Genomic DNA, 13291 nt, shown 5'->3' on the forward strand with positions numbered 1-13291 from the left:
TCTTCCCACCCTAACAACATCCGGGTTGTGACCCTACTCAGTTGTGTTTGTGATGGTAGCGTTTTTTAGTACTGATAGCAAATTATTGAATTATTCACGACGAAATTGTCAATACGGTCATTTGATTGAATAAAGGGGAAAATAACGTCAAGGAAGAGGTTTCGTGGAAGGGAGAACGAAAGGGGATACGCTTATTGTGCTGGTATGTCACACGGGTGAAACCCAAGCTGCTGTATCAGTTGACAGCGTCACAGATCAGTAGCACAGATAGAACAATGAGACAGATATTTCACCGGATGTATACATGTGAAGCATCCGCTTGGCGTTTCCACCTACTACCAAATTTGGTAGTGAGAGGAAGCCCATTGACCGGTAGTGGAAGAAGATGGAACGAGATGGATTTTGGCCGACATTCTGCTACTTTTGTCATCGATGAAACATTTGATCTCAATACATTTTTCTGTTCCCAAAACTAGAATGTGTTACGAACAGAGTGGATTACGTGTTGTAGACTTGACCCTTTGCCAAAGTTAAAAATAATTGCGTTGTTTAGCAGGATTGCAAAGGCGAATTGAGTTGCTACACACGCGCACTTCACAGCTAGTAGACAGTCCCTAACAGAAATATGCAAATGATAGCTAGTACGCGCCAATAGGATCTCGCTATCTCGTGCATGGCTCTGCCCACCTTGCTTCTTCTGCCCACTATGACTCATTTGTTCCTATTTGAAACGACAGGCTGTGGTATGGCTTGGTTTAGTTATACAAATCTTTGCCTCAGTGGCTGACATTGCTAGCTACACTGAATAGTTTCACATTCTTGATTTATTAGCTCGTTAGATGATTCCTGTATTTCAAGTTTTCTACCTATTATAACACATGCATAATGTCATTGTTACCCGCATTACACAGTATATATATATCCGCTAGCTCCGTCTACAGCGGGGCTGTTAAATTCATGTCATGGAGCCAGGGCCGAAATACTTCTGGTTTTTGTTTCTACCTGCCTTGTAGTTTATTGCACTTACATGGTGTCCCAGGTCTGAATTAGTCCATTATTAAAAGTAGAGGATGAAAAACAGAAGTGCCTCCAGGACCGACATTGAACAGCCCTGGTCTACAGTTATCTAAAGTTAGCTACTGTAGCTAGGTACTTGAGACAGTGTGTGCACTGCCTGTTTGTATGATACCCATTAACCATCTTGTCTTCTCTTCTGTCAGATGTTATTGAGACGCCCCAAGTCTAACCATAATGAGTAGCAACAGCCATCCTTTGCGTCCACTGGCCTCAGTGTCAGAGATCGACCACATCCACCTGCTGTCCGAGCAGCTGGGTGCTTTGGTTCCAGGTGAAGAGTACAGCGATGTCACCTTCATTGTGGAGGAGAAACGCTTTCCAGCCCATAGGGTCATCTTGGCAGCACGCTGTCACTACTTCAGGTACACCTGTTTGGATGGTTGTCTTTGCAGTGCATGAGGTTTTTGGCTTCCAATTATATGTCAGATGACTGGCTGTCCGGCAGTTGGCAATTCAATTTTAACCTTACAGTACTCCCTGCTTTTAGGTGATAGTGTTCTAGGGCGTTTCCACACCAGCGGGAGCAGAAAATATTTTGGGCATCTCTGATTGTTCTGGAAATTCTCACAAAGGGACTTCATTGGGAGGAAGGATTGTTTGACATGCTTTTTACATTTGTATCACAAACAATTTTTTAGAAAATCACGATGAAAGTGCCTCCACATCGTCAGACTCAGCCAGACTCTCATCCTCGCTGGCTGAACAGTTCAGCCTCCTCTTGGTTTCCTTCTTCTGCTCCCGCTTGGATCCATACTCCACATCTAACCAGCTGGAGGGAGAGTCCTGTTTCAAAGGGAGAGGTTTAGGGGGAGAGGGGAGCTTCAGAGAAGTTGGCAGCTGAAAAGGCAGTTCAGCCTTGGGGGTTGCTTTTTTAGTTTTAGGGGGTTCTTTGAGGACCAATATCTTCTCGCCATTTTACGCCCTTTTTAGACCTATACATGCCTCCTGTGAGACCTTATGATCTGTGAACGGTATAATAATAATAATAATAATAATAATATGCCATTTAGCAGACGCTTTTATCCAAAGCGACTTACAGTCATGCATGCATACATTTTTGTGTATGGGTGGTCCCGGGGATCGAACCCACTACCTTGGCGTTACAAGCGCCGTGCTCTACCAGCTGAGCTACAGAGGACCATGATACAGACATCTTGATGTCATTATACTCCTTATAGTGTGCTCTAACATATGGAGTATGTGTAGATTCTAAAATACAAATGTAAACATTAGTTTATTCAACATTAATAATTTAAATATCTCAACTACCCTTTTTGATTTAGCTTATTTTTAGACATTTGAGATATTTATATTTTTTATATTGAATAAATTGTGAACATTTGTATTTCAGAATCTAAACATACTCAATATGAGCACATTCAAAGGAGTAGCTAGGACTAGGTAACAGTCTCTGAGATGTTTAATAATTTCCCCAGAGCTCTGCTGTATGGGGGGATGAAGGAGTCCCAGCCGCAGGCGGAGGTGACCCTGGAGGAGACGCGAGCCGAGGCCTTCTCCATGCTCCTCAACTACCTCTACACGGGCCGGGCTAGCCTCAGCTCAGCCCGCGAGGAGGTGCTGCTGGACTTCCTGGGTCTGGCCCACCGCTATGGCCTCCAGCCACTAGAGGACTCCACCTCAGAGTTCCTGCGCACCATCCTGCATACGCACAATGTGTGTTTGGTGTTTGACGTGGCCAGCCTGTACTGTCTGAGTGCGCTCAGTGCAGCGTGCTGTGCCTACATGGACCGTCACGCCCCGGAGGTCCTGGCCTCAGACGGCTTCCTCACACTGTCCAAGGTGAGTGAGAGTGGGCAGGGTCGTGTTCATTAGGCCACAAACATGGAAGAACATGGACCAAAACAGGAAGGGAACTACCTGGACTAATAAGAAATGCTAATTTTTGTTACCCTTTGCTAAATGTTTTCAAACGATTTCCATCATGTGCCCTAATGAACAAGACCCAGATCAAAGAACTATGACTGAATCCAAATCGATAGGAGTCTTAACTGAATATCCTTTTATCCTCTATCTCTCTGTGCAGACTGCTCTGCTGACTGTGTTACGGAGGGACTCATTTGCGGCGAGCGAGAAGGAGATCTTCCAGGCGCTGTGTCACTGGAGCCGGCAGAACGGCGAGGGAGGCGCCACGCAGGAAGTGATGGCAGCTGTGCGGCTGCCGCTCATGAGCCTGACGGAGATGCTGAACGTGGTGCGTCCCTCGGGACTGCTCAGCCCAGACGACCTGCTGGACGCCATCAAGACCCGCTCAGAGAGCCGCGACATGGACCTCAACTACCGCGGCATGCTCAGTGAGTCTCAGTCGCTTCCGGTCCTGTTCTAGTAGTCGGCAACTAATAGCTTTATTTGTCAGTGGGAGTCTGTGTATTCTGTTTGCATGTGAATTCCGTGTGTGTCTCTCTTCGTATTCCATGTGTGTGTATTTTGTGTGTGTGAGATATGTATTTAATATTAAGTATTCAATGTGATGCCTTTGTGTCTTACAGTCCCAGAGGAGAACATTGCCACCATGAAGTATGGGGCCCAAGTGGTGAAGGGAGAGCTGAAGTCAGCGCTGCTGGACGGAGACACCCAGAACTACGACCTGGACCATGGCTTCTCCAGACACCCGATAGAGGAGGACGGCCGCGCTGGCCTTCAGATCAAACTGGGCCAGGCCTCTATCATCAACCACATCCGCATCCTGCTCTGGGACAGGGACAGCCGGTGAGTGAGACATCCAGCGTGTTTTAAGGGATCAGTTTGAGCAAGGCACAATTGCTAATCTTGATCACATAATGAGTAATTATTTGGGATGCAAGGTGATTTGCCAATCAGTGATTCTGCTCAGTCTAACTGCATTGTAGGCTATCAAACACGCATTCATTTTTCTCTGAAGGTTTTGCTCAACTGATGAGCAATGTTTTTATAGTGTTTTAAATATATATTGCAGTAATGTTACTATCATGCTGATATAGAAATACTCTTTAGCTATGCTTTGGTAACTGGGATTTGTATGGTCCATATCCATATTTCTGTTTTTGTGCAGGTCTTACTCCTACTATATTGAAGTGTCCATGGATGAGCTGGATTGGGTGCGTGTTGTGGACCATTCCAAGTACCTGTGTCACTCTTGGCAGAACCTCTTCTTTACACCACGTGTGGCCAGGTAAAACCTCACCCTTTGCATCTCTTCCTATGGTTGGCACCAATTTTGACTTTTGGTTCTACAACAGTGGGTGTGATTTTGTCCTTGTGTCCCAGGTATGTGCGCATTGTGGGGACGCACAACACTGTCAACAAGGTCTTCCATCTGGTGGCTTTCGAGTGCATGTTCACACACCGCTCCTTCACTCTGGAAAGAGGTATTCTCGGTAAGGCAGGAATATCAATTGTTATACTAGTGTTATATATGATTCTTAAGATGCCAGGTCTGATCAACATAAACATCTATTACTACTCTCGCCAATCCTCTACTTTATTCCCAATCCTCTCTCTCCTACTATTTTTTGCCTCTGCTTTTTTCATCCTTCATATCTGCAGTTCCAAATGAGAATGTGGCTACCATCGCGGCCTGTTCCAGTGTCATCGAGGGGGTTAGTCGGAGCAGAAACGCCCTGCTCAACGGGGACACCAGCAACTACGACTGGGACTCGGGCTACACCTGTCACCAGCTGGGCTCTGGGGCCATCGTCATCCAACTGGCTCAACCCTACACTATAGGCTCCTTAAGGTGTGTGTTTGTGTGTGCGTTTTCACTCATGTTGAGTCTTGGGAGTTTTTGTATCTGTCTGCATGTTTGCTACATTTTTTCATGCTAATCATTTAGTTATTTTCTACTTCTATCTGGACAGACTGCTACTGTGGGACTGTGATGAGCGATCCTACAGTTACTACATTGAGGTCTCCACCAATCAGCAGCAGTGGACAAAGGTGGTGGACCGCACCAAGGTGCCATGTCGGTAAGACTCCCAGTCTGTGTTCAAGTCTCTCCCTTTCCCAAACTCTTTTCAGATTATCTTTGTACAATACTGTCCATTTGAGGTATTTTAACAGTCTTGTTTTTCTTCAACAGATCGTGGCAGACACTCAAATTCGACAAGCAGCCTGCCTCTTTTATTCGCATCGTGGGAACTAACAACACTGCAAACGAGGTGAGGATTGCGCATACACCGTAATTTCCTTCATCTGTCGTCTGCATTTTTGCGTTTACAGAGCTCCAGACTGCGACCATTTAGTCGACTTGGCTGCGAAAGTAAAATTTTGAATTGGTCGCATCTGGAATATAAAAATAGATGTGTACAGTACTTTCGGAATGTATTCAGACCCCGATAACGACGAGACAGCCTATAGGGAGGTGGTCAGGGACCTGGCCGTGTGGTGCCAGGACAACAACCTCTCCCTCAACGTGATCAAGACAAAGGAGATGATTTGTGGACTACAGAAAAAAGAAGAGGACCCGTGCACGTCCCCATTCTCATTAACGGGGCTGTAGTGGAGCAGGTTTAGAGCTTCAAGTTCCTTGGTGTCCACATCACCAACAAACTAACATGATCCAAGCACACCAAGACAGTAGTGAAGAGGGCACGACAAAACCTATTCCCCCTAAGGAGACTGAAAAGATTTGGCATGAGTCCTGAGATCCTCAAACGGTTCTACAGCTGCACCATCGAGAGCACCCTGACTGGTTGCATCACTGCCTGGTATGACAACTGCTCGGCCTCTGACTGCAAGGCACTATAGAGATGGATGGGTATTCCAGCATGACAATGACCCAAAACCCACGGCCAAGGCAACAAAGGAGTGGCTCAAGTAGAAGCACATTAAGGTCCTGGAGTGGCCTAGCATAGAAAATCTGTGGAGGGAGCTGAAGGTTTGAGTTGCCAAATGTCAGCCTCGAAACCTTAATGACTTGGAGAAGATCTGCAAAGAGGAGTGGGACAAAATCCCTCCTGAGATGTGTGCAAACCTGGTGGCCAAATACAGTGGGGGAAAAAAGTATTTAGTCAGACACCAATTGTGCAATTTCTCCCACTTAAAAAGATGAGAGGCCTGTAATTTTCATCATAGGTACACGTCAACTATGACAGACGAATTGAGATTTTTTTTCCCAGAAAATCACATTGTAGGATTTTTAATGAATTTATTTGCAAATTATGGTGGAAAATAAGTATTTGGTCACCTACAAACAAGCAAGATTTCTGGCTCTCACAGACCTGTAACTTCTTCTTTAAGAGGCTCCTCTGTCCTCCACTCGTTACCTGTATTAATGGCACCTGTTTGAACTTTTTATCAGTATAAAAGACACCTGTCCACAACCTCAAACAGTCACACTCCAAACTCCACTATGGCCAAGACCAAAGAGCTGTCAAAGGACACCAGAAACAAAATTGTAGACCTGCACCAGGCTGGGAAGACTGAATCTGCAACAGGTAAGCAGCTTGGTTTGAAGAAATCAACTGTGGGAGCAATTATTAGGAAATGGAAGACATACAAGACCACTGATAATCTCCCTCGATCTGGGGCTCCACGCAAGATTTCACCCCGTGGGGTCAAAATGATCACAAGAACAGTGAGCAAAAATCCCAGAACCACACGGGGGGGACCTAGTGAATGACCTGCAGAGAGCTGGGACCAAAGTAACAAAGCCTACCATCAGTAACACACTACGCCGCCAGGGACTCAAATCCTGCAGTGCCAGACGTGTCCCCCTGCTTAAGCCAGTACATGTCCAGGCCCGTCTGAAGTTTGCTAGAGTGCATTTGGATGATCCAGAAGAGGATTGGGAGAATGTCATACGTGTCATACCTACTGTGAAGCATGGGGGGTGGAAACATCATGCTTTGGGGCTGTTTTTCTGCAAAGGGACCAGGATGACTGATCCGTGTAAAGGAAAGAATGAATGGGGCCATGTATCGTGAGCTTTTGAGTGAAAACCTCCTTCCATCAGCAAGGGCATTGAAGATGAAACGTGGCTGGGTCTTTCAGCATGACAATGATCCCAAACACACCGCCAGGGCAACGAAGGAGTGGCTTCGTAAGAAGCATTTCAAGGTCCTGGAGTGGCCTAGCCAGTCTCCAGATCTCAACCCCATAGAAAATCTTTGGAGGGAGTTGAATGTCCGTGTTGCCCAGCGACAGCCCCAAAACATCACTGCTCTAGAGGAGATCTGCATGGAGGAATGGGCCAAAATACCAGCAACAGTGTGTGAAAACCTTGTGAAGACTTACAGAAAACGTTTGACCTGTGTCATTGCCAACAAAGGGTATATAACAAAGTATTGAGAAACTTTTGTTATTGACCAAATACTTATTTTCCACCATAATTTGCAAATAAATTCATAAAAAATCCTACAATGTGAGTTTCTGGAAAAAAAATTCTCATTTTGTCTGTCATAGTTGACGTGTACCTATGATGAAAATTACAGGCCTCTCTCATCTTTTTAAGTGGGAGAACTTGCACAATTGGTGGCTGACTAAATACTTTTTTCCCCCACTGTACAAGAAACGTCTGACCTCTGTGATTGCCAACAAGGGGTTTGCCACCAAGTACTAAGTCATGTTTTGCAGAGGGGTCAAATACTTATTTCCCTCATTAAAATGCAAATCAATTCATAACATTTTTGACATGCGTTTTTCTGGATTTTTGTTGTTGTTATTCTGTCTCTCACTGTTCAAATAAACCTACCATTCAAATTATAGACTGATCATTTCTTTGTCAGTGGGCAAACGTACAAAATCAGCAGGGGATCAAATACTTTTTTCCCTCACTGTATATACTAGGCGGTGTCAGAGGAAGGCCCTCAAAATTGTCAAAGACTCCAGCCACCCTAGTCATAGACTGTTCTCTCTGCTACCGCACGGCAAGTGGTACCGGAGTGCCAAGTCTAGGTCCAAAAGGCTTCTCAACAGCTTCTAACCCCAAGCCATAAGACTCCTGAACAGCTAATCATGGCTACCTGGACTATTTGCACTGCCCCCCCCACCCCCACCCCATATTTTTACGCTGCTGCTACTCTGTTAATTATTTATGCATAGTCACTATAACTCTACCCACATGTACATATTACCTCAACTAGCCGGTGCCCCCGCACATTGACTCTGCACCGGTACCCCCCTGTATATAGCCTCCCTACTGTTATTTTATTTTACTTCTGCTCTTTTCTTCTCAACACTTTTTTGTTTTATTTTACTTTTTTTATTTAAAAATAAATGCATTGTTGGTTAAGGGCTGTAAGTAAGCATTTCACGGTATTGTCTACACCTGTTGTATTTGGTGCGTGTTGCAAATAAAATGTGATTTGATTTGGTGATAGAAGCTGTTTTTCAGTCTCTCTGTCCCAGCTTTGATGCACCTGTACTGTCTCCGCCTTCTAGATGATAGTAGGGTGAACAGGCTGTGGCTGAGGTCCTTGATGATCTTCTTGGCCTTCCTGTGACACCGGGTGCTGTAGATGTCCTGGAGGGCAGTCAGTGTGCCCCTAGTGATGTGTTAGGCTGACTGCACCACCCTCTGGAGAGCTCTGTGGTTGCGGACTGTGCAATTGCCATACCAGGCGGTGATACAACCCGACAGAATGCTCTCAATGGTGCATCTGTAGAAGTTTGAGTGTCTTAGTGGCCAAGCCACATTTATTCAACCTCCTGAGGTTGAAGAGGCACTGTTACGCCTTCTTAACCACACTGTCTGTATGATGGACCATTTTAGGTTCAGTGATGTGCACTCTGAGGAACTTGAAGCTTTTCACCCTCTCCACTGCAGCCCTGTTGGGGCGGTATGCAAATTGTAGTGGGTCTAGGGTGTCTGGTAAGGTGGAGGTGATGTGATCGTTAACTAGCCTCTCAAAAAGCACTTAATGATGACAGAAGTGAGTGCTAGGGGGTGATAGTCATTTAGTTCAGTTGCCTTCACTTTCTTGGGTACAGGAACAATGGTGGGCATCTTGAAGTATTTCAAAATCCAATTGAGGGGATAACACCGTTATCCTGTGTAATACTAATGTCACCGATAAAGGGAGGACAGGAGGTTCTCAGCTTTCTGTCGGTATAATTACAATTTCTCAATTAATAGCAACTATTTTACAACCAAGATATTTGATATGGCTTTGAGATAGAGTGCGCGAAATGCGCATTGGCCATTGCGATTGCATAGGCCTCAGTGGTAGGCTATGACTGCAAAGTTTTTTTAGGACATTATATTTACTGTTAGATTAATACATGGCTACTAGCAGTGGATATTATTACATTTACATAATTTAGCAGACATTCTTATCCAGAGCGACTTACAAATTACCGTAATTTTCGGACTATAAGCCGCGCCTTTTTTCAAATTTTTCGACCCTGCGGCTTATATAACGGTGCAGCTAATCTATGGATTTTTACAGCTAACGGCCACTAGAAGACCTCCTAAATCTATGGATTTTACAGGTTACAGTCCACCAACTTTAACTCTATGGGCTCTATGACCGGTCCGCGCCCCCCACCTTTAAGCGGCGAGCTCCAGCAGGAAAAGCTGGAGGCCGGAAAAGAGTGAGACAGGTAGCGCGTAAAAGTGGAACCGAGAGTGGTACGAGAGACAGAACGAGAGACAGACAAACAGACATTACGAGAGCGAGACAGTTTGTCTCTTTCCCGACAATCCCCTCTGTGCACGAACCCTTACATATGGTAATTAAACATTAAAACACCTGCGGCTTATAGTCCAGTGTGGCTTATATATGTACACATCATTCAATATCATTCAATTTAGCTGCTGCGGCTTATACTCCGGTGCGCCTTATAGTGCGGAAAATACGGTATATTTAAGCAATAAGGCCCGAGGGACTGTGGTATATGGCCAATATACCACGGCTATCTGCTATTATTATAAACTGGTTACCAATGTAATTAGAGTAGTAAAAATATAGATTTTGTCATAACCGTGGTATACGGTCTGATATACCATGGCTTTCATCCAATCAGCATTCAGGGCTCAAACTACCCAGTTTATAATTAGTTAGTGATCTAGCTAAAGTGTGTTGAGTTTCCACTTACTCAGGTGGGAAATTAACCCGAAATAAATTAGCCTATGATATTAGTGCACATAAAGACGTAAGAAAATTCAACTCTAGTAAACAAAAAAAATTAAAATTCTGGAGCCCTATTTCAACAGTAAAATATAATGACAATAGTCTAATTGTCAACCCAATATTCATGACAATCACTGGATTAGGTTGTGCATATTTTGAATCACAAAATGTTAGAGGAAACAACATATTTCTGAATACCATCTCACTTCTTAATAAAGCACTTTGAACTACATTTACATTTTAGTCATTTAGCAGACGCTCTTAACCAGAGCGACTTACAGTTAGTGAATACATATATATATTTTTTTTTTTTATACTGCCCCCCCCCCCCCCCCCCCCGTGGGAATCAAACCCACAACCCTGGCGTTGCAAACGCCATGCTCTATCAACTGAGCTACATCCCTGCCGGCCATTCCCTCCCCTACCCTGGACGACGCTGGGCCAATTGTGCGCCGCCCATGAGTCTCCCGGTCGCGGCCGGCTGCGACAGTTACCATACAAGTGTTATTTTATCTGGTTTTATTGCTAGTTTGAGTTACCTGGGGATGGCAGAGCGTTCCATGTAGTCATGGCTTTATTTAATACTGTGCGTTTCCCAGCCTCTGTTCTGGAGCTGGGCACTGTGAAGACCTCTGATTTGCTTGTCTTGTGTGGCACAGTCCGAACTGTGTGCCAACTGCTTGAACAGACAGTTCGGTATCTTCAACACCTCGCACAAAGACCAATAGTGATGCAGTCAATCTCTCCTCCAACTACTTTCTAAGTTGATTACTTATCTTTTTCTATTGCGTGACCGTGCGGGGGAACAAATATTGCAACCAAATCATGGGCTGGTGCCACCATCTGAAAAACTTAGTGGCACCAGGGGTAAATGTTTTATCTCCGTTCCTCATTCCCTGTTTCTCTCTCTTTTTCAGGTGTTCCATTGTGTCCACTTTGAGTGTCCGGCGCAGTTGGACACGGAGGTGAAAGAGGGCAGTCCTGGGCAGGCGTCACCTTTTGAGTCCAGTTCCACATCCCAGAACCCTAGACCCCTGCGGCCCTCCTGCAGCCATAGCCTTCTCCCCTCCCAGCCCTCCTCATCCTCCACTTCCTCACAACCCCACCTCTGAGAGAGAGAGAGAGAGAGAGAGAGACAGAACCCCCAAGAAAACAATTTTGCACAACCTTTATCCATCACACAGGATGCACTGCTAAAATGCTGCTAAGCATGCAATCAATTTTGATAACAAAGATAAGCCTCTATTGCAATGATGAACACGTTAACAGAATCTTACATCCATTTCAGGTTTTTAGGGTGCTCCCTGTCTGAGATGATAGACAATGAAGGAAAAAAAGGCTATGGAGTAAATTGGTCCATACATTTTCTGTGAAGGTATTAGCCCACATTTGCAGCCGGTTTAAGGGTACTCAGTTGGCACTCTTCAAAGCCGGGCCAGGTGCTATCCAGCCAGTGGAGGTGCAATCAGGACCGCTCGTCCAAAGATTAACCAATGGAATACAGCAGTGATGTTGGTAATAATATCACTATCAATTATTTTCTTCTCATTTTGAAAATGAACAATCCCAATGACAAGTTTTTACTTGAATGTTAAAAAATACTTTCTCATAATTTCTGTGGCATTGAAGTTGTTTATGTGCACTTGTTGGTTAACTAGAATGGTCATGTTCACCTATGTTGAAGGTTTTTATTTGGCAAATTAATTCGATTCACCCCCTCCTCCCAAGCAAACATTTGGGCTAAAATACTAATATTACGGTCTTGGCTGAGCAGCACTTCAATGTTCCGGTTTAAATTGTTTGGTAAATTTATCAGCACTTTGTAGAAATCGGAGGCTGGGAGAGTGGACCAAATTATGCACTGGAGCTTAGAACGTGGGATATTTATGGTTTATGAGCAGCTGATATTTGGCACTTTATTGTTCCCCATATTTACTGTAAGAAAGATGTTACCTAGGTCTACTAAGAACAGGAAAAATGTGCAGCGCTGGTAATAGTTATTTCTGTCTATGGATTTGTTTTTGTCATTTTATTGTTGTCCTCACCTTTGAGAAAAACTTTAATTGCTGCTTGTACTTACCGCTAAATGCTCAGACATAATACTGTATATTGTCAATGATTTTGTTTGTGTGGTTTGATTTGTTAATTAAGTTTTGTGTTGGCTCAACTGCTTATTTCTCAGTGCTGTGGTTCCTATTATCCCTCACCTCTTCCCTCTTTCTTAATTTTTTGGCTCATAATATTGCTCTACTTTTTATAGTTCCTTTGATCTCCTATGTTATTTTAGAAGCTTTCAAGTAGATTTGAGCAATCCTTTAGATACTTTCACGTTGCTGCTATTGCATGAGGGCTGAACATTGACTTAAAGTCAATTAATTAGAAAGCAGATTACCCTTCTCATATCTATACATTTTCCATTCTCTTTCTTGAATAGTTTTGATTTGCAATTTCTTTGTTGTATTATCTTAGTACAATAATATCATTACTGTACAATATCACCATTGCTTGGGATGACTTTTATCCGTTTTTCTATATCACTGCCATTACCATACAGTGGTGTTTCTTTTCAGAAGAGGTCTCTTTTGTAGATGTTGATAGAGATTCAGCAGAAAGGTCTCTGAACCTCTTACTGTTCAAATAATGGTGATTTATTTGTGAAGTCAAGCAGGTTTGCGTTAGTGAGTGCCAAAGGCTTCTTCGGACTGGTGATCTCTGCTTATGGAAAATGTTAGTGGGCCAATAAATGTACATTTTATTGCAGGCAGTGACTGCAGGAAACGGCATTATATCTTGTCTGACTCATTTTGCAGTACTTATTCAAAGCAACCCTCATCAAACTTGAAAGACCACGTGTTTTTTTTTTATACCCTACCAGCTGACAATCAAGCTTTTAAACAATACTGTATTAAAGATGTGGAACAAAACATGTACAACTTGTGTGTCATGAAGACTCACGTAAGTCAGTATGTCTTTGTATTTTGACATATGTTTTACAAAATACTGTAACTTTATAAACCAGCTGGCAATCAAGCTTTTAAACAATATTGTATTAAAGATGTGGGACAAAACATGTACAACTTGTGTGTCATGAAGACTCATGTAAGTCAGTATGTCTTTGTATTTAGACATATGTATTACACAATACT

The 13291-nt window shown here is 43.8% G+C and overlaps 1 protein-coding gene across 1 annotated transcript; it reads left to right on the top strand.

The window, feature by feature from the left end:
* Window positions 1–113: 113 nt before the first annotated feature.
* On the top strand, window positions 114–12924 carry LOC311108479 (BTB/POZ domain-containing protein 9-like). The gene is made up of 11 exons (XM_084151106.1): window positions 114–202; window positions 1221–1439; window positions 2514–2877; window positions 3122–3389; window positions 3585–3804; window positions 4127–4246; window positions 4342–4451; window positions 4621–4810; window positions 4932–5039; window positions 5153–5231; window positions 11063–12924. The coding sequence occupies exons 2-11, from the start codon at window positions 1252–1254 to the stop codon at window positions 11255–11257; spliced, it is 1842 nt and encodes a 613-aa protein (XP_084007232.1). The 5' UTR covers window positions 114–202; window positions 1221–1251; the 3' UTR covers window positions 11258–12924.
* The last annotated feature ends 367 nt before the right edge of the window (window positions 12925–13291 follow it).

This window comes from Coregonus lavaretus (genome assembly GCF_964263955.1).
Source record: "Coregonus lavaretus genome assembly, chromosome: 33".
NCBI lineage: Eukaryota > Metazoa > Chordata > Actinopteri > Salmoniformes > Salmonidae > Coregonus > Coregonus lavaretus.

Excerpts from the sequence above, each read along its gene's own strand:
- LOC311108479 (XM_084151106.1), top strand. The coding sequence starts at position 1,252 with ATGAGTAGCAACAGCCATCCTTTGCGTCCACTGGCCTCAGTGTCAGAG. Across the intron at positions 1,440-2,513 it reads GCACGCTGTCACTACTTCAG|AGCTCTGCTGTATGGGGGGA; the intron begins GTACACCTGTTT and ends TAATTTCCCCAG. Across the intron at positions 4,247-4,341 it reads TTTACACCACGTGTGGCCAG|GTATGTGCGCATTGTGGGGA; the intron begins GTAAAACCTCAC and ends CTTGTGTCCCAG.